Source organism: Petaurus breviceps, unplaced genomic scaffold (genome assembly GCF_028583685.1).
Source record: "Petaurus breviceps papuanus isolate PSGF00001 unplaced genomic scaffold, PetGlider_PUasm1.0 90825, whole genome shotgun sequence".
In the NCBI taxonomy this organism is placed as follows: Eukaryota; Metazoa; Chordata; class Mammalia; order Diprotodontia; family Petauridae; genus Petaurus; species Petaurus breviceps.
This window is the reverse complement of record NW_027187353.1, coordinates 2,943,985-2,963,264: the sequence shown is the minus strand read 5'-3', so window position 1 is coordinate 2,963,264 and position 19,280 is coordinate 2,943,985. Positions and strand designations below refer to the sequence as shown.

Genomic DNA, 19,280 nt, shown 5'->3' with positions numbered 1-19,280 from the left:
CCTTCCTTCCTTCCTTCCTTCCTTCCTTCCTTCCTTCCTTCCTTCCTCCCTTGGTTAGTGCCAGCTGGTTGTATTCTGGCACATAATAAACCCTCACTGATTGACAGAAGACAATAACACCTCTAGAATCTCCCTCCCAGGGCTCATGGGAGGCTGTAGATTCAGAAGTGAAAAAGAACCTCAGAGGCTATGGAGTCCAGCCTCCTCGTTTTACAAATGAAGAAACTGAGGCGAAGGTGAAGTGACTTATCCAAAGCCACATAAGTAGTAAGTGGCAAAGGCAGGACTGGAACCCAGGGCTCAGACCTGTGGAACCATGAGAGTGCCGGTGATCTCTGTGCTCAGAGGCAGTGAGATGCACTGGAGAGAGAGAACTGTGGAGCTAAGAGACCTGATCCTGCCTCTGAGGCTCACTCAACATTCATGGGAGACGGGGAAAGAACCTGAGAGGCCACTGAGTCTGCCCTTAATTTTACAGGTGGGGAAACTGAGGCAGAGAAAGGCTAAGTGACTAGTAAAATGTCAGAGGGAGCCTTTCAGCTCAGGCCTTCCTGATTCCAAGCCAGCCCTACCTCTAGTAGTAGTAACAACATTCACACAGCACTTGTAGGTTTGTAAAACACTTTATACATATTATCTTGATTGATGCTTGCAGTAACTCCATGAGGTATAGGGGCTATTATTATTACTCCCGTTTTACAGATGAGAAAACTGAGGCACAGAAAGGTTCAGTGGCTTGCCCTGGGTCACAAGGGAGTGTCAGGGGTGCGATTCAAACAAAGGTCTTCCTGACTCTCCATCCTCTCCTTGCCCCTGCCCCTTTCCAGCTGAACTTCTCTGGCTCCGTATTCTCATCTGTTAAATGAGGCAGGGGCCTAGATGGCCCGGGAGGCCCCTTACAGGTCAGTCTGGGGTCCTGGGGTCCTATGACCTTTTTAATTTCTCGGTTGTGTTTGTGTGTAGAATGAGGGTATCTGGAATAGATATCGTTCCAGGACAGGGGCCTCAGGACAAATCTGAAGGAGTAAGGGGCTCCATGGACAGTGAGAGGGACACCCAGTGTGCTGGCTACCCTTCCCCCTCTCCCGAATCCTCCGCGGAGGTGGGAAGGGAGGTGCCCAGCTCTGGCTATAAGGGCTCCTCTGACATATGTGCTGAGCCCGCCACCTTGTGGCCACACTCAGGTATTAACTGTCCTCTACTCTTCCAGGGAAGACCCTCAGTTGGCACACCTGATTTCTTGTTCCCCCTCCTGGGACTAGGCATTAAGGGGAAAGAAGCTTCTGTGCAGAAACTCAAGGGCACTCTCTCATCTTCTCTTTGTATTTGTACCTCTAGCACCTGGCCCAGTGCCTGTCAAATAGTAGGTGTTTAATAAATGCTTCTTGATGAGTTGACTGGCTTCTTCCCTACTGTAGGTGACCATCCAGACATGTTTTGCTTCCCTACCCCTCGGAGACTCCCCACTTTAGGCATGGCAAAAAAATTCTGTGTGCCACCCTGGCCTAGGCTTTCTGACTGAAAGAGACTTTGGAAGAAAATAACTCGTTTTTCTTGGAGCCAAGTAGGGGAGTTCACAGGCAGGTTCTCCAGAAGCCTGAGTTCCCGTTCTGGTTTTGTCATCGGCCTCCTCTGTGAGTCTGAGCGGGTCTCATCATCTCTACAGGCCTGTCTTCTCAGCTGGGACATGGTCAGGTCCTGATCATCTTGGGATCATTCCATGGGAGGGATGAAGGTTCAGAGCAGGATATTAAGACAGAGCCCTGCTCTCCGCACTGCCTCCTTCCTCTCATCTTCTCAATGGAGTTTGGATAGAAACAGTCTCCGGACAAGTCTTCTTCTGCTGTTTGTGAAAATCTGTATAACTGAATGTTCTGTGGACTCCAGCACAGACAAAGCTATGCCAGGATGAAAGGCCACCCTCTACTTTCATGGGAAACAATGTCAGGCTGAGAACAACTGCACTTTACAGAGATGATCGCATTTGGTCCTTGGGACAATCCCACAAAGGATGTGCTATTATCATCTTCATTTTACCGTTGAATAAACTGAAGCTAAGAACAGTTAATGACTTGCCCAGGGTCATACAGTGAGTCAGTATCTGAGGCAGGAATCCCACTCAGAACTCCTGACTCCCAGCTCTTTACTCCCTTCACTGCTAGAACTCCAACAGCGGACAAGACGACAGGGATGACGTGTCCCTCCCTCATCCTGTGCCCACATGGCGTTAGTCCTAATATTTTGTCTCCCACAATCCTCCAGGACCCTACCTTTCCCCCTGCCTTACCTTATCACTAGGCTTCACTTATTTCCCCTCTGGGCACACTGGACTATTCTCCACAGCCCCAGAATACCCCTTGTACTCGCCCACTTTTGCTCATTCTATTGACCCTACCTAGAATGAAGTCCTACCTTAACCTAACTCAAACACCACCTTTTCCATGAAGCCATCTCTGATTTCCCCTCCCCCCCCAATGAGCTAACTCTTCAGATCTCATGGAAGCCTTTGTTTTGCATCGTTCTAATGGAATGGATGGAAAGGCATTTACTATGTGCGGAACCCTAAACGCTGGGGATACAGACAGAAACTGGAACCAATCCTTGTTCTCCAAGAGCACATTCTAATCAGGAGAGACAATACATAAAGAAAGGTCAAGTTCCTATTTAGCCCTTGGAAGATGGAAAGGCCAAATAGGATTTGGATTTTAGCAGGGAAAAGTACCAGGTAGATGGTGAGGTCCTATGGACCTTGGGGAACAATAGCATGGGTGGGCAGTCCCCAACCAAGAGGAGAGTGGGTCGAAGGATCAGAGTGCAACAGAACTTATCACATAATAATGTGCCTGTGTCTCATCACTACTAGACTGTGAACACCAAGAGGGCCGAAATCACAACTCATCTAAGCTTTGTATCTCACCTGGGACTTCTGCTCACAGTAGGTGCTTAACAAATGTTTGGAGAATGAAAGGTGAGAGGAGCCTGCTATTGACTTTACCCCAGCAGAACCTAGGGGAATCCTGCCTCAAGAGTCCCGTTAACATTCCCTGAGAGGCAACCATGTGTTGGGGGGGGGGGCAGTGTTTTGTTCCCCCTGCTGGGAGTCTCAGCTCTGGTCTCTATCAAAGTTCTTCAAGTTGGTGACACACTGTCATTGACTGCTTGGTTTAGGATAGCCCTTCACAGAGCTGTCACTGACTTCACAGCATAAGAAGGAATTCTTCCCACCTGCCATTCTGCTCCCCGGATCTTGGCACTTTTCCTCCAGGCACATGGGAGGGTAGCTGGGAAGGATTCTGGGAGAACCTTGAGCACTGGCTATCATAGCTTTCTGGGACTCCTGAGGAGCCTTACCTGTACACCGGTGTTGACAGTGAGGGCTGGGACTTGGTCATTGAGGGGCAGGATAGTGATGCCAAAGGCCACGGGCGGGCTTTGTCGGTCAATCTCAGAGGCATTGGCCACAAGGATGAAACTGTCCGTCAGGGTCTCACTGCCATCGTGAACATAATGGATCAACTTCTGCTCCACCTTTGGAGGGGAGAGAGATGGACACCCAGACAGATCAGAGCCCAGCCTTGCCTGCCTCCTCCTGCGAGCAGCCCTCCTGGCCCCTTTCCCACACCCCGCATTTGGTCAGGGACGCCTTTAGCTCCTTGGGGAATCCCTGGCCCTCTGCTGAAGTCTCGCCATTGTCTCTGGCTGGGTCCAGCCCCCAATGCCGCCATCCCTGTTCTGCTGGGAGGGGCTGCTCATTCTCTCTTTTCACTCCTTCATGACCACCCTTCCCCTTCTTCAGAGAGAAGGCTCCTGCCAGCACAGTGGGCCAGTGAAGTTTGTTACCTTGTCATTCAAGGCCCTTCACAACCTGGCCTCATTCCACCTCTCCAGCTTTGGTTTCCTTTCCCTCCCATCATCAGTCTTCTTTTTCATCCAGGCTGGGCTGCTCCCTATCCTTCACTCATACCAATCTCCTTCCAGCCACTGAGCCTTCCCTCCCCTCCCTTCTGCCTGGCCCATCCTTCAAGGTCCAGCTCAGTCCCACCTCCTCCAGGAAGCCTCCCCTGACCACCCCAACCTACACTGACCTCTCCCTCCTCTGCCCCTTCCTACTTCCTCCCTGTGCCCACTGAGCAATCCTTTCCTGCCCTATTAGTAACCCTTCCAATATGACTCCTCTCTCCCCAGCCAGACTGGAACCACCCCAAGAGCAGGGACCATGTCAGTGCCTCTTCTCACCTCACCACAAGTATAGCCTGGCCTGAGCTCGAGGTGCTCAACCTTTAAACTCTTCTTGTTTGACATTCAAGGCCCCAGAGGGTCTGGTAACACTCTGCTTTTCCAGGCATCTCTCACATCACTCCCCTCTGCACTCTAAGGTCCGGCCCAACTTGGCAACTTTTGACTCTCCAAACACGCCCAGGACTGTCCTGCTTCCACACTTTTGCTCTCTCTCTCCTCTTTAAAGCCCAGCTCAGACACCACTTCTTCCAGGAAATCCTCTCGGATTGTCACATCGGTAGTGAGTCTCCCCCCACCCCGACTTGGTTTTCCCTTCTTTTTAAGGCCTTTATCATACAGCACTGTATTATAGCCGTCTATATTGGTATTCTATCTCTCTGTTAGAATATAAGCTCCCTGAGGGAAAGGACCCCATCTTATCTAGATTTCCCATTCCTATCCTGCCCACAGTAGGTTCTCAGTACATATCTGTTGTTGCTGCTTCTCAGTACTGTTTTACTGATTGCTTCATTAGGGGTCCCTTTAATCCCACTTTGAGGCCACCTGGATATTGCAGGAATATCAGAGAGGCCTCGGTGCCCTGCCCTTTCCTGCTGGCGAAGGGGTCTCACTTCCTTGTTGGGGATGATGATACCTCTCTCCAGGTGAAGCTGTTGAGGTTTCCATTTTGGGGTGTCTCTCCTCTCCTGATGCTCCCATGCTGGGGTGGCTCCAGGACCAGGAACTCTAGGCCAGGCAGTGTGGGGAAGTAGGGCCCAGTGACCCTAAGCACTAGAGGGGCCAGGGTATGGGCACCACCCTCAGGGACACTGAAGTTCCGAGTCTCCAGAGGAATGCTGACAGGCAGCACCTGCAGCTCAACCTGGACTCCTTCTAGTGTGGCCCCCACGCTGGAAGCCACATCCAGGCCAAAGCGGTCAGTCCAGCCTTCTGCCTGTGAGTGGAAGTATAGGACCTGACCCTCATTCACATTCTCCTGAGTGAAGCTGTGGACAGGGTCCAGTCTGGGGGCCTCATGAGATGAGGCTCCCTGAGAGACTGTCACGAGGTAGCCAGCTCTTGGAGGGTCAATCACCTTATAGACAATCTCTGAAGCAGGCACATCTTCCTGGGCTACCTGTGGGGATGAAGATGAGGGAGAATGGGTGATTGGGAGGAGTGCAGAAAAAAAATGGAGTATTAAATAGAAGGGAAGAGGAGCTGCCACCATTTCTCCCTTCCTCCCTTCCTCCCTCCCTCCCTTCTTCCTTCCTTCCTTCCTTCCTTCCTTCCTTCCTTCCTTCCTTCCTTCCTTCCTTCCTTCCTTCCTTCATTTCTTCTTTCATTTCTAAGGCTAGTGAAAACACTTGGGGGTTCCATCTTAAGACACAAGGGGGTGCCCTTCCTCTTCTCACACTGTGTCTGGAAATGTAGTTGTACTTTTTTTTCTGCACAAAAGACTCTTTCTTAGGATAAGGAGACTTGGAGGCATGGTGCAGGTGCCCATTCATGCACTACCAGTAGTCCTGAGAGGGACTTGGACAGATTTGCTTGTAAATTCTGGTTTTTCCCCAACAGAGAGAGAGAGATGCCTCCTCACGGTCTGGTGTCCATCCTCTGGCCATCATCCCTCCCGCCCCAAGTTTGACTGTTCTCCTTTAAGCCTCTGGAGAAGAGGATTAGGCTTGGCCTGTTCCTCTAAGTCCATCATTTCAAGCTTGCCCATCTTACAGATGAGGAAACTGAAGCCTAGAAGTCACCTGCCCAAGGTCACACAGAGAGTTGGTACCAAATTCAAGACTTGAAACCATGTTTCCTATGTGTGAGATCTCTGCTCAGAGACAGAGGGTTGTCTCAGAGCCCTCTTCATTGCTGTTCAGCCCTTGGTTTACAAATCACAGGCATGAAAATGTGGGGTGTGAGAGAGAGACACACACAGAAAGAGAGGCAGAGAGAGAGAGACAGAGAAACAGAGAGAAGCAGAGAGAGAGTGAAAAAGAGAGAAAGAGGGAGGGAGAGGAAAATAGAGAGAGGGAGGGAGGGAGAGAGAGAAAGAGAGAGAAAGAGAGGGACAAAGAGAGACAGACAGAGAGGGGAGAGAGAGAGAGAGAGAGAGAGAGAGAGAGAGAGAGAGAGAGACAGAGAGAGAGAGAGAGAGAGAGACAGAGAGACAGAGAGACAGAGAGACAGAGACAGAGAGAGAGAGAGAGAGAGAGCAATTCTAAGAGGCAGTGGGGCTGATGGGAGATTCGAAAGTCAAGGGGTGGGAGAGGCTCCCTTTCCTGCTCCACAGATCCCACTCACCAATGAACTTCCTCTTGAATCCTCAGGACTTTTAAGCAGTGCCCCCCACCCCTGGTCCTTGCATGTACCCTGGGGGATGCCCATTTGGGGAGAGAAATCCCAACTTCCCCCCAGCCATGGGGATTTTGGGCCCCAAGGCCCCAAGATGCTCACCTCCAGGAAATCCCTTTTAATTTCAGCTGCCTCCCCCTGGAAGACGTAGATCTTCTCCTGATGCACTATCTGAAGCGGGGCCAGGGGTCTATCCAGGGACACAGTCACCTTCAGTGTGTCCTCCACAGTCACCTGTCCAGCCTCCACAGAGAAACCCAGGGCATCTTTTGGATTGCGGCTGCCATTGTGTTGATAGAGGACAGTGCCTTCCAGGAGATCCCTCTGGGAGAAAGTGGTGGTGGGCTGGCCAGCTCGGAGAAGCTGTCCCCAGCGGGGGACTGAGGTAATGTGATAGTGGACCTCCTCACTACTGCGGATGTCCACATTGGTGTCAAGGCCCAGCACGGATGTGTCAATGGTGCCTTGGCCTCCCTGGGGGACAACCAGACCAGAGTTGTTTGTGATCCGGAGGTAAGGTTCAGAGGCCTGGACCTCAAGCAGTGCAGTGGACTGGTGTTGGCCATCTGACACCTGGAGCTGAATCCAGCCTCGGTCAGCTCCTGAGTGGACAAACAGGATCCTCTTCTTCCTCAGATCCTCTTGGGTAAAGCGGTAGACAGGCCGGCTGGGGTCATCAGCAGCCACAATGCTGCCAAAGAGCAAATCCTTTCGGGTAAGCACCAGCTGGTCATCAGTGAAGCCCGAGTCAGCATCAGTGAATGCCACATCATCTGTGGTCAGCAGCCGCCGCCCGCCTCGAGCCACATGGAAGACACGGCTGACTGTCTGTACTGGGGCGTGGTCATTCGTTGGCTGTATGGCCACACGGAAGACACCTCGCACCTCCTCCCAGGCCATGCCGCCACTGCCTTCCCCTTGGCGGACGGCCACAAACGGGACATCATCTTCTGTGGTCTCTGAGTCGTCGTGCTGGTAGACCAGCCGGCCCAGGAGCAGATCATCATTGGTGAACGTCGTCACTGGGGTGGATTCTGACCCAGAGCCCCGCCCTGCCCCCTGCCACATCAGAGTGCCGTGGCGCGGTTTTTCAATGACCTCGTATAGGTAGTTGGCGCTGTTGAGGCTCCTGACAAAGAGGTGATCTTGGGAGATGGTGCCTTTGCCCCCCTCAGGCACAGAGAGAAGGACATTGGTGAGGACCGGGGCATCTGGATCACCACCAATGCGGATTGGGTAGGTGTAGAGTGGGGAGGAATGTGGGGGGGCGGTGACACGGAAGAGGAATGAGTCTTCAGCTTCCTCCGAGGCCCGGGCTGTGGCTCGGTAGGTCACGTGGCCCTTCTGAAGGTCTTCTTGAGTGAAACCTTGTTTATCTGTCAGCCTCATGCTATGTAGCCGGAGGTTACCCTTCCTGGGGGCCTGGACAATCTCATAGTGGAAGGAAGCAGGGCTGGGGCCCGATTCCTCGTCCAGAGTGGCCTCCAGCTGGTCTGTGGTGAGCACCTCCTGCCGGGTATTATGGGTCAGCAGGGGCACGAGCCTCAGCATCCAGATGTCAGCTTTCTTGATGGTGATCAGGAAGGTGTTGTTAGTCAGGGTCTTCTGTCCCACCTGCACTTCAAACATCATCTTCTCGATGGTGTCTTGGGTGTGGTGCTGGGGATCTGTGCTTAGGTAGCGCACCTGCCCCTGTTCCACATCCCTCTGGTAGAAGGAGCTGACAGACCTCCAGTCCCCCCCAGAAGCTCCATTGGTCCCCTGCTTCTGGATCTCCCCATAGAGCAGGTCCCCGGTGAGCCGGTACAAGATGCTCACGTCCTGGTTCACGGCATTCGTCTCGACCGACAAGTTGGCCATCGAGATGGGCATGGAGGAACCCTGTGACACAAAGAGCCCTGTGTTGTTCTGCATCTGGATGGTGGGCTGGATGGCCACCACGCGCAGCACAGCGACGGGGCTGGCGTCCACGCTGTCAGTGACCCGGAACAAGAGGTCCTGGGCAGGGCCGCCCCTGTGGATGTAGGACAAGCTGCCTTCTTCCAGCTCCTGGCAGGAGAACTCAGCCACCCGCTCACCTGGTCGGTCATTACGTTCCACAGTACCACCTTCCAGGTGCTGGGTTCCAATGAGCTGGAAGGTGAGACTCTCACAGGCTGTGTCCGGGTCATAGGCTTGGAAAATTTCAGGCCCGAGGACCTTTTGTGTGTGCTCAAGGATTACCATGAGGCTCCCATGTGGGAAGACCACTCGGGGTGGGTCATTGAGGGGGTTTACCCGGATGGGCAGGATGTAGGTCTGGCCGTGGCGGAGACACTGGGGCACAGTGCTCTGGGTCATCACTGTGACCTCCAGGACCAGCTGGTCCTCAGAGTACTCAGAACCATCATGGATGAAACGGATCTTCCTGTTGACCACATCTAGGAGGGTGAATTTCTTCCGGGACTGGGCTCCGGGGATGCTGAAATCCAGCTCCCCATGCCGGGCCTCACGAGTCACAGCGAACAGTACCTGGGACTGCCGGATGCCTGCCTCACTCAGGTCCAGCGTGGGCTGCACGTGCCTCCATTCCAGCCAGGCGGTGCCCCCTTCGGCCACCACCAGGGGGCTCAGGGTCAGCAGCTTGGTAAAGTTGGTGAAAAGCGGTGGGAGGCCGGGCTCCAGCGCACAGGGCTCAGGCATCTCCAGCTCTGGCCAGGCTTCGGGTGCCAGGGTGGATGGCAGCTCATACATCTCGTAGGCTTCGTCCTCATACTCCTCCTCAGGGACTCCGCAGCCCGCAGTGATGTCTCGGGTGACCAGAGCCCTCTGCAGCCCCTGTCTCTCCCCATTGATGATCAGGTCCTCCAGGCAGCCCGTGAGAGACACATTGGAAACTGCCGATGCCAGGCCTAGCCTGTGCTCCCTCAGCCGGCGCGAGGCCTCTTCATCCAGACCCCCGAGGAGCAGGCTTCCTTGGGGCTCCAGGGAGCTGTGGACACCACGGTTGGAGGTGCGAGTGGGGTACTGGTCCACAGAGATTTCTAGCATATGTACATCCACATGGATGCTGACCTCGTGGGGCTGCCCGTCGGCCACCGAGACGCTGTTGTGTAGCATGACGGCCCCATGGCCCTTCTCCACTATGGCCCGCAGGTGTCCATCAAAGATCTCCAGGTAGATGAAGTCACCCTGTGGGCCCCCCGCCTGATACGCCAGTGGTGCTCGCTTGACCCGGGTGGTTAGCGTGAACTCCAGAGTGCCCTCGTCTCGAGTGCTCCAGGTAGGGAAGGCGGCAAGGGCACGGGGCCCCGTCAAGCCCAGAGCCTCATCTTCACTGGCTGAGAACTCTGCAGCACAGCCGTCCCTTACTCCTCCGGTCAGCCGGGCCAGGATGTCGAGGCCATTGAAGGAGGCCTCCTGGAGGCAGCCTCGGAGTGGGCGGCTGGCCCCAGCCAGGTAGGACAGATGCAGGCTCCCGGCACCTCCCACAAAAATGCCATAGGAGGCCTCGAGGGGAGCCTCAGCCGCACTAGTGGAGGAATTGAAGAGGTCGTCCACTGTCAGGGAGAGCTGGCCATCTGCCACCATCACCTCCACATCATGGGCCCCCAGGTCATTGAGGGGGATCTCGTCAGGGGACTGCAGAAGGGTTTCTTCATTTCCTTGGGTGAGTCGGATCTGCAGGGGGAGAAGGCACAATGAGAAGCAGGGTCAGGACCCACAGGTGACCCCCAAGCCCTTCTTTCCTCCCCAAATGGGAGCCTCTATTAGAGTAGAAAGTGAATAGGGAAAGAGTCACACCCTGGCAGGGACGGCATCTCCTCAGATGCAGCCACAGCAGCTCTACACACTGGCATGGCAAATGTCTTTGAAGTTTGGGCCTGGGATTTCACTGGGGGAGAGAATATCCTTCCACCAACACAGGTCAACAGCTGCTCAGCAGCTTAGAGATCTTAGAGAGTTCCCTGGGGGCAATGAGCTTAGGTGACCCGCCCAAGGTCACACAGCCAGTGTGGGTCAGAGACAGGGCTGGAACCCAGGCCTCTTGTCTCTGAATACAGCTCTCTACCCATTATAACACTCTGCTTCCTAATAATAATCATAGTGAGCATCCAGAGACTCAAGGTTTACAAAGTGCTTTACTGATGTCTCATTCAAGCCCTGTGGGATAGGTGTTATTAATATCTACGTTTTACAAGGGAGGAAACTGGGGCAGAGAGAGGACAAGTGACTTTCCCAGGGTCCCAAAGCCAGCATGTGCCTGTGTGGCTGAATTCGGGTCTTCTGGGTTCCTGCTCTAACATTCTACCCACTACTCCACACTCCTCACCAAGGCCACTTCTGGTCCCTTAGGGTGACTCCCTATAGACAACTTGGGGATGAGCTTCTTGGACCTGACACAGGGCCGGTTCTTGGACAACAGATACAAAGTCTCTCTTGGCCTTTGCCCCCTGGCAGGGTCCGCAGGCTCAGCTTGGTGTCAGAAAAGGGCTGTTGTGGAGGGATAGGGGAGGGACTATTGTTTCTACTTCTAGGAGAAACGAGAATCCCTGAGAAGTAAAGGCACTTGTCCAACGTCACTGAGCTAACTGATGGCAGGGCTCTGACTTTCTTTTTTATTTTTATTTTTTTGCTTTTTTTTGGGGGGGAGGGCAGGGCAATTGGGGTTAAGTGATTTGCCCAAGGTCACACGACTAGTATGTCAAGGATCTGAGGTCACATTTGAACTCAGGTCCTCCTGACTCCAGGGTCAGTGCTCTATTCACTGCACCACCTAGCCTCCCCAGGGCTATGACTTTCTGACTCCCATTCCTGCCCTCTTCCTAGCACCAGGCTGGTTCTCCAGGCTTTCAGGCACCAGGGATCAACCCTGATTCCTTGGATCCTGCAGTTTGGAGGCTCCCTCACCCCCTAATAGGCTTACGTCTCAGGGATGTTCCTCAGATGGGTCCAGAATTGAGAGTGGGGATACTGACCTGCAGGTTGCCAGAGCGCAGCTCCACCAGGAGGTGGTCGGTTGGGCCGGCTAACAGGAGGAGAAAGGCCTCTGACTGTGCCGTGAAGAACTGGAGCTTGATGTGAATCTCGCTCAGGGATTCATCCAGGGGCATCTCCAGGTGGTTCTCTCCGAAGAAGGAAGCTGCAGAGGGTGAAAGGTTAGATATGGGTCAGGCTGGACGCTTCTTGGGGAGCTTGGGGAGCCCAGAATGCTAGGTCCCTAGAACACAGAACTGGAAGGGGCCTACTCAGAATCCATTTTTGAACTAGGACATGAGGATGTTTAGCTTGGAAAAGAGAAAACAGTAGCACAATTGTTGTGCAGAAGGAACACGACGTTTGCTCTACCCATCCCTACTGGGCAGCTGCCAAAAAGCTCAATCTAGGGGGCAAAACCCCAACAATTTCCTAACAAGTCATGCTCTCCAAAAGCAGAAGGTAGTGAGTTCTTCATCACTGGTGGTCTTTAAGCAGAGTCTGGAAGACTGGGGTGACGTTAAGGGAATTTCTGTTCACACAGGGACAGACTGAATCTGAATGAGCTTAGACAGGACTGCACCCGCACCCACACCCTCTTCTCCTTCCTCTCAGGCCTGGGAGGTCCCATTGCCAGAAGCCGGCTTCTCCAAAACCTTTGCCTTTGCTTTGGTCAGAAAGTCGGCCTGAATTAGCTGAATAGACCCCAGAGAGAGTCTATTAGAAGGCAGTTAATGAGTCTGCTCAATGCCCTATTCTGGAGAGAATTTCCTCCATTGTGTGAAATGATTTCCTGTTATTGAGTGATTTAAGGATCCCTGATGAGTAAGCAGACCCATGCAGATTTTTTTCCCCGATTGCACCAAGGAGAATGGTTAGGTCTCAACTGCCTTCTGGACTGGGGAGAGAAGCCAGGATTCGGCATTCAACATATGGCTGTGGATTGAATGGTCCAGGTGGCCAGAGTCTTCCCTAATATTCCTCTCATCACCCAAAGCAGTCGATGCTCCTCCCCCTGGTTTAAGCTGCCACCTCATCCAGGAAGTCTGCCCTGATTAACTCCATTCTCTCTTCAACCCAGGAGTGGCCTTGTTCATCTGTGCTGTGAATATACAAGGGCTCCCCAAATGGGGCGTTCTATGGACTGTGTGCCTATCATCAGATGCCGATTTGTATGTTTTTCTCTCTTGTCTCTAAATCAGACTGTACAGATCAATAATAGGTAGCATTTCCATGGCATTTTATGGCTTATAAATCACTTTATATATATTTTGTTGTTCAGTCGATTCAGTCATGTCCTACTCTTTGACACCCCCTTTGAGGTCTTCTTGGCAAAGACAATGGAGTGGTTTTGCCATTTCCTTCTCAACTTATTTTACAGATGAGGAAAATGAGGCAAACAGGGTTAAATGACTTGCCCAGGGTCACACAACTAGTAAGAATCTGAACTCTCGTCTTCTTTATTCCAAGTCCAGGTTTCAACTCAGGTCTTCCTGAGTCTTAGCCCTGCTCTCTCTCCTCTGGACCATCTAGCTGCCCTCTATGTATTTTACTTCATCTAATTCCCCTAACATCCCTGTGTGGTAGGTGCCATCATTATCATATCCATCTTATGGACGAAGAAATTGAAGTTAATAGAGTTAAGTGACTTGGCCAAGATCTCCCAGGTACTGAGTACCTGAATGCTTGTCTTTATTCTGAGTCCAATGCTCAAACTCCTGAGCCTCTTGGACACCTACTAATCTGTCACTTAAGTCATATAGAGGCTCCACAGCATCTAGAAAATCCTCCCCAGTGACTCTCCCCTTCTCCTCCCCCTCTCTGTCTCTCTTTCTCTCTGTCTCTCCTCTCTGTCTCTGTCTCTCCTTTGTCTCCCTCCTTCTCTCTCTCTCCCCCTTCCTTCCTCCCTCCCTTTCTTTCTGTCTTTCTTTTCTTTGCACTCCGCCTAGGGTCTGACATCCCTTTAATCTACGATCCTGGTATTTTTTGGTCTTAAACACTCAGTCTATTGCTTTAAAAAAATATTATCTGCTGCCTCTGAGTCATCTCAGCCATCCTGTTCCAGGAGCCAGTTGTGGTGCCATGGAAAGAAGGCTAGCTATGCAGCTGGAGAGCCTGGGTTCAAATCTAACATCTGCCACTTACTACCACAAGTGTGATCTTGGGCAAAGCACTTCCCCTCTCTAGGCCTCAGTCTCCTCATCTGTAAAAACAAGGGGGTTGAATTGGATAACCTTGGCCAGCTGTTCATGGGATAAATGCTTTTTTGGCTGATAGTCACTCATTTAACAGTTTGTTGAGACACAAACATCTGTGGAAGAAGGGCCTGCCCCATGGACATGGCAGGATTTGAATATGGAGTCATGTATTGCTGTATATGTTTCTCTTTCTTGTCTCCATCTAGTAAGACTGGGTGAGGACCCTGTCTAAATTTCACTCAGTGACTGACTGAAATGATGGTGTTAGAATGGAGATTTTCATACTCAAAAGAGGAAGTAAACTGTGGCAAGCATTTCTGATAATGATGAGGGTAAGAAAATGTTCTCACAGCTAGCCTGGCTTCCTGCCTGGACAGTCTTCCAACTGGGGCCACATGATCCCTACCTGAAGCCTTAGTCCTGCAATTCAGGTCCTGGTTTATGCCCTGTGGTTTTAGGCAAGTCATTCAACCCTTCTGATCATCAGTTCCCCTTATCTATAAAATAAGGGGGCTCAACTATATAACTTCTGAGGTCCCTTGCAATTCTAAAGGTATGATTCTCACTTTTTTTCATTCTCCTTTGCTGTTTTACTTTCTTTTGCCTGCTTCTAAGTGTGGGTATCCTTCAACATCCCCCCCCCAGACTCTGTTCATGGTCCTCTTTTCTTCTTACTCTATAGTATCTCCCTTGGCAATCTCATTTTTAACTCTTTGTAGAGGATGCCCACATTTAGCCTGGTGTCTCTATGTTTCTAGCTCCTTGCTGGATATCTTCACCTGATGACATCCTACCAACATCTCAGTCAACATGTCCCAGAACAGACTAATAATCCTCTCCCCCAATCCTTCTCCTCTTCTCAATTTCTCTTCTGTTAATGACACTACCATTCTCCTAGGCACTCTGACTGGGAACATTGGACTCATCTGTGAATCTTCCCCCTCCCTAATCATCCAAATATAGTCACTTGTCAAGTCCTATTTGATTTTATCTCCCTAGTATCTTTCACATCTTTCTCCTTTTCCCTACTCATACTACAACCACCCTAGTTCAGTTTCTTGTCACCTTTTTTTTTCTGGTCTCCTAATTGGCTTTCATCCCTTTAGTTTCTGTAATCTCATCCAATCCATTCTTCACTCCACTGCTAAAACAACTGCCCCAGTTTAAAGGTCTGAGCGCTACTCCATTGCTCAAAAATCTTCAACAGCAACTTATTGTCTATAGAATCAAATAAATCTGCTTATCTTGGCATTTAAGACTTTCCACAATCTGAATCTGACATACATTTTTCTTTTTAAAAGCATTTTAAAAATTATTGTAATAGGTGTTTGACAAATGCCTAGATCACCTTAACTGGAGGGACCCATGTGGAAAATACTGGGGACCTGCTCTGTGGAGATTTGGAGAACTGGGGTGCATGGGTGAACATTCTGGTTGGCCTACCTTGTGGTTGGGAGCAATCTTTTTCCATTAGTTGCCTAGTTGTAACTATTTGTTTCTTTACAAAACTACTTGTTTAAAGCATTCTCTTTGCTTGCATTCTAGTCTAGTGGGAAGGACTCATTCATTCAGTCACCCCTTCCACTTGCCACACCCCAACCCTAAAGCCATGTAGCCCTGGAATATGGGCTTAGGGTTTTAGTCTTCTTCCATTTGTCCTTTTCCTTCTATGTGCAGAGAGGGCAGTCCCTGACCTTGGAGCTGTAGCCATGGGGATTTTGAATCCCAGTATTCCAGGCCAAATGTTGTACCCAACCCTGCAGGGAAAGGCTAGTTCAGTGGGGGTTTGGACTGGAACTTGATGAGACCAATGCTATGTAGGAATTAAGCCTTGAGTCTAATCCCTTTCTTCTCCCCAGAAATGGAGGTGTTAGTGGGGGGATCTTGTTCTTATGCCTTTGCAGTAAATAGTCCTTTGTCAAAGTTAATGCATGCTAAGGAGTGAAATGGAACTAGGTGTCTGGTCACTGGCCCCTAAAATAGGGAGGAACAGAATTGATGGGGGTTTGAGCCGATGCCAGGAGGGAAGAGAATCCTCAGCCATCTAAGAGTCCCGAAGAAGGAGCAGGGGTGGTCACACACTTAGCCTCAGAAAATGGAACCAGAGCAAAGCCATGTTATATTATGAACTTAGCAATCATTAACAAACACACACATTTAAATATACAAAGAACAAGAAAGAAGATTATATAGGAAAGAAAGAAGATTATATATGTGAGCTTCTCTTATGCAGTTTATTTTTAAAATATACATTACATTTAATAAGGTACCTACAAAATTGCCCCATTTGTTGGAGCTTTTTTCCCAACCATCTTTCTTATTCCCCTTCTTTACACGGGCTATGTTCCAGCCCAAGCCAGCCACCAGCTAGTCTCTGACCTTGACATTCAACATCCTGTCTCTCTTTGAAGAAGCTTTCCCTGCTCCCCACAGCTGAAAGCCATGTCTCCTTCCTCTTCTTAGGACTCTGTCTACATCTTTCCTCTATCTTTATTATTTACTCCACCTTGCATTATATTTATTTGTACATCTGTTATGTATCCCAGCTATTAGCTTATAGACTCTATGAGGGCAGAGACTTCTTCCATCTTTGCTTTTGCTGCCTCCAGGCTCTTGTCATGTAGAGCTGATTAGAATGTGGCTAAAAGCCTGTCCTGGAGACAGGAAGATCTGAGCTCCAGCCTTGGATAGTTACTAGCTGTGTGACCCTGGGCAAGTCACTTAACCCTCCTTGCCTCAGTTTCCTCATCTGAAAAATGAGCTAGAGAAGGAAATGGCAAACCACTCTAGTATCTTTGCTAAGAAACCCACAAAGGGGCTCATGAAGAGTTGAACACAAATGAAATGACTTAACAACAATAACTACAACCATGGAAGGGAAGGCAGTAGTAGCTGGGGGGGACTGGGAGGGGTCCCCTTGGAGGAGGTCGCTTTTGAACTGAATTTTAAAGGAAGTCAGGGATTCTATAAGAAGGAGGTTTGGAATGAGAGTATTCCAGTCATGTAGGACAGCCAATACAAAGGCATGGGGTGGGAAATGGACCAGAGTGTTTGAGGAATAGGAAGTAGGCTGGGGATGGCTGGACCAGAGTCTATGGATAGTAGGGATGTGTTAAAGTACCACTCAGTTAGGCAAGATCTAAGTTGTGAAGAGCTCTAAAAGTTAAACAGAGGAATTTCTCTGATCCTTAGGTAATCATGAAACCACTGGAGTTTACTGATTAGGAGGGTGACATGGTCAGACTTACCCAGTATAGCCTCAGGACTCTTACTGTGACTTTATGTCCCACTTCTGGCCATGTTTGTTGTGACCCTGGATGCTGGTCTCCTCTCTTTCCATCTCTCGCTCTGCCCTATTCCCAAATCCATTCTTCATCCTTGGGTTTTCCACCTTTCCCTCTTTTCCAGACCCTTGCCCCTCCTCGGACCTTCCTTTTCAGTCTTGACCTTCTAGTTAATCAGTCCAACCCTGGACTGCTCCCCACTAGGAAGCCTTTGCCTCCTTGCTCTGCCACTGTTCCCACCTTGCCAAATAAGGCCCTGGGTTACCCCCAGTCTCCTCCTTCTCAATTCTTTTTCAGAAGATGCTGCAGATTGATGGTGGAAGACACACAACCATGCTGAGAGTATCCACTAGAAACTCACGTTCTGTAATCTCAGCTAGGCTCTCCCTGCTGCGTACAATTCCTTCTATCCCTCCATAGCAGCTCTGCCTTGTGCCTCTTCCATAACCACCATTCCCTTCCTTCTTACTAAATGCTCCCTACATTACTGAGAAAACAGAGACCGTACGTCTTCTCCCCCTAGTCTATACCTCAATGACCCTTGACATCATCATCCCCATTTTCTTTTCCTCTGCTCCAGTTTCTTCCTTGGAAACTGCAGCAAAGGAAGAGTGAATGGAAACCCTCTAGTCAAGGTCAACTTCTCTACTTCTGCCCTGATTCCATCCCACCCTATTTTCTCCAGAAGTTCTTCCCTTTGATTATTGCCTTCCACAACTCCCTCTCACCCCCATCCCTTACAGTTTGTCAACTCCCTCTTCTCTGCTGTCTATAAACATGCCCAGGTCCATTCCTTGAAAAAGCTTCATTGGAACTTTTCACCCACTCAAACTATCATCCTATATCTCTCCTTTTCACAGACCAACTCTTAGAAAGAGCCATGCTTACCACCTGACTTCATTTCCTTACCTCATCTCACTTCAGAACCCTCTGCAATTGGCTTTTAACCCCAAAGGTAGACCCACGTGCTCTCTCCAAGGTTGCCAATGATCTCTTAATTGCTGAATCTTTTGTCTTTATCTTATTTCCTTTCTCAGCCCTTGTTCTATTGGACTCCTTTGCAGAATTTGATACTGTCAATCACCCTCTTCATCTTGATACTCTTTTCTCTCTAGGTTTTCATGATGCAATTCTCTCCTGGTTCTCCCCCTACTTCTCTGACTGCTCCTTCTCAATATGTTGCTGGATGTTTACTCCTGTCACACCCACTCAGCCCCTAAGGTTCTGTCCTATGCTGTTTCTCTCTCTCTCTCTCTCTCCCTCTCTCTCTCTTTCTCTCCCTCCCTCTCTCTCTCTCTCTCTCTCTCCCTCTCCCCCCCCCCCCATGCTATCTCTGCTATCTCGCTTGGTAATTTCCATAGCTATCATGGGTTTAACCATCATCTTTATTTTAGATGACTCACAGATCTATATATCTAGTCCTAATCACTCTCTGAACTCCAGTCTCATCATCAACTGTCTTTTGGAGACCTCAAACTGTATGTCCCATAGCCATCTTAAACTCAGCATGTCCAAAACCAAACTTACCATCTTTCCCTAGAAACCCTCCCTTTTCCCTAATTTTCCTGTTACTGGCAGAGGCATTGCCATCATCCCAATCACCCTGGTTCATAGCTCAATGATGAATTTGACCCCTCACTCACACTTACCCCACATCTCCAATTTGTCCCCTGATTTTGTCATTTGTCACAGCTACCACCTTTGCTCAGGTCCTCATCACTTTTCTCTAAGTGGCTTAGACCTGTCTGCAGTCTCTCTTTATTCCAAGCTACTCTTCAGTTAAGTGATTTTCCTAAAGCAGAGATCTGTCCAAGTCGACACTCTTCTCAATAAACATCACTGGTTCCCTATTACCTCCAGGATCCAAAATAAAGTCCTCTGTGTGGCCCATCTCTTTGTCCCTTTATCATACTTAACTCTATAATCTAACTTCATTGGCTTACTTATTGTTCCTTGAACACGATACAATCTCCCATCTCCATGCATGTCCACTGGCTGTGCCCCATGCCTGGAATGTTCTATTCTCTTATTCACACCTCTTAGTTTCTCTGTCTTCCTTCAAGACTCAAATCAAATCCCACTTTCTCCAGGGGACTTTTCATATTCTCTCATCTCTAAGTGCCTTCCCACCTTCCATTTACTTTATATATTTTTGGTAGATAGCTTATCTACATGTTGCATCCTTCATTAGATCATAAGCTCCTTGAGGGCAAGAATCTTTCCTTCCTTCCTTCCTTCCTTCCTTCCTTCCTTCCTTCCTTCCTTCCTT

General features: G+C 50.1%; 1 protein-coding gene across 1 annotated transcript in view; it reads right to left on the bottom strand.

The window, feature by feature from the left end:
- CSPG4 (chondroitin sulfate proteoglycan 4) overlaps nt 1-19,280 on the bottom strand; it is a 93,842-nt gene that overhangs the window by 16,886 nt on the left and 57,676 nt on the right. The window contains exons 2-5 of the mRNA XM_069071115.1: nt 11,532-11,695; nt 6,676-10,233; nt 4,874-5,356; nt 3,352-3,528 (exon numbers count right to left, since the gene is read on the bottom strand). Of these exons, the coding sequence (XP_068927216.1) occupies nt 3,352-3,528; nt 4,874-5,356; nt 6,676-10,233; nt 11,532-11,695 (4,382 nt within the window). The remainder of the gene's footprint in view (nt 1-3,351; nt 3,529-4,873; nt 5,357-6,675; nt 10,234-11,531; nt 11,696-19,280) is intronic.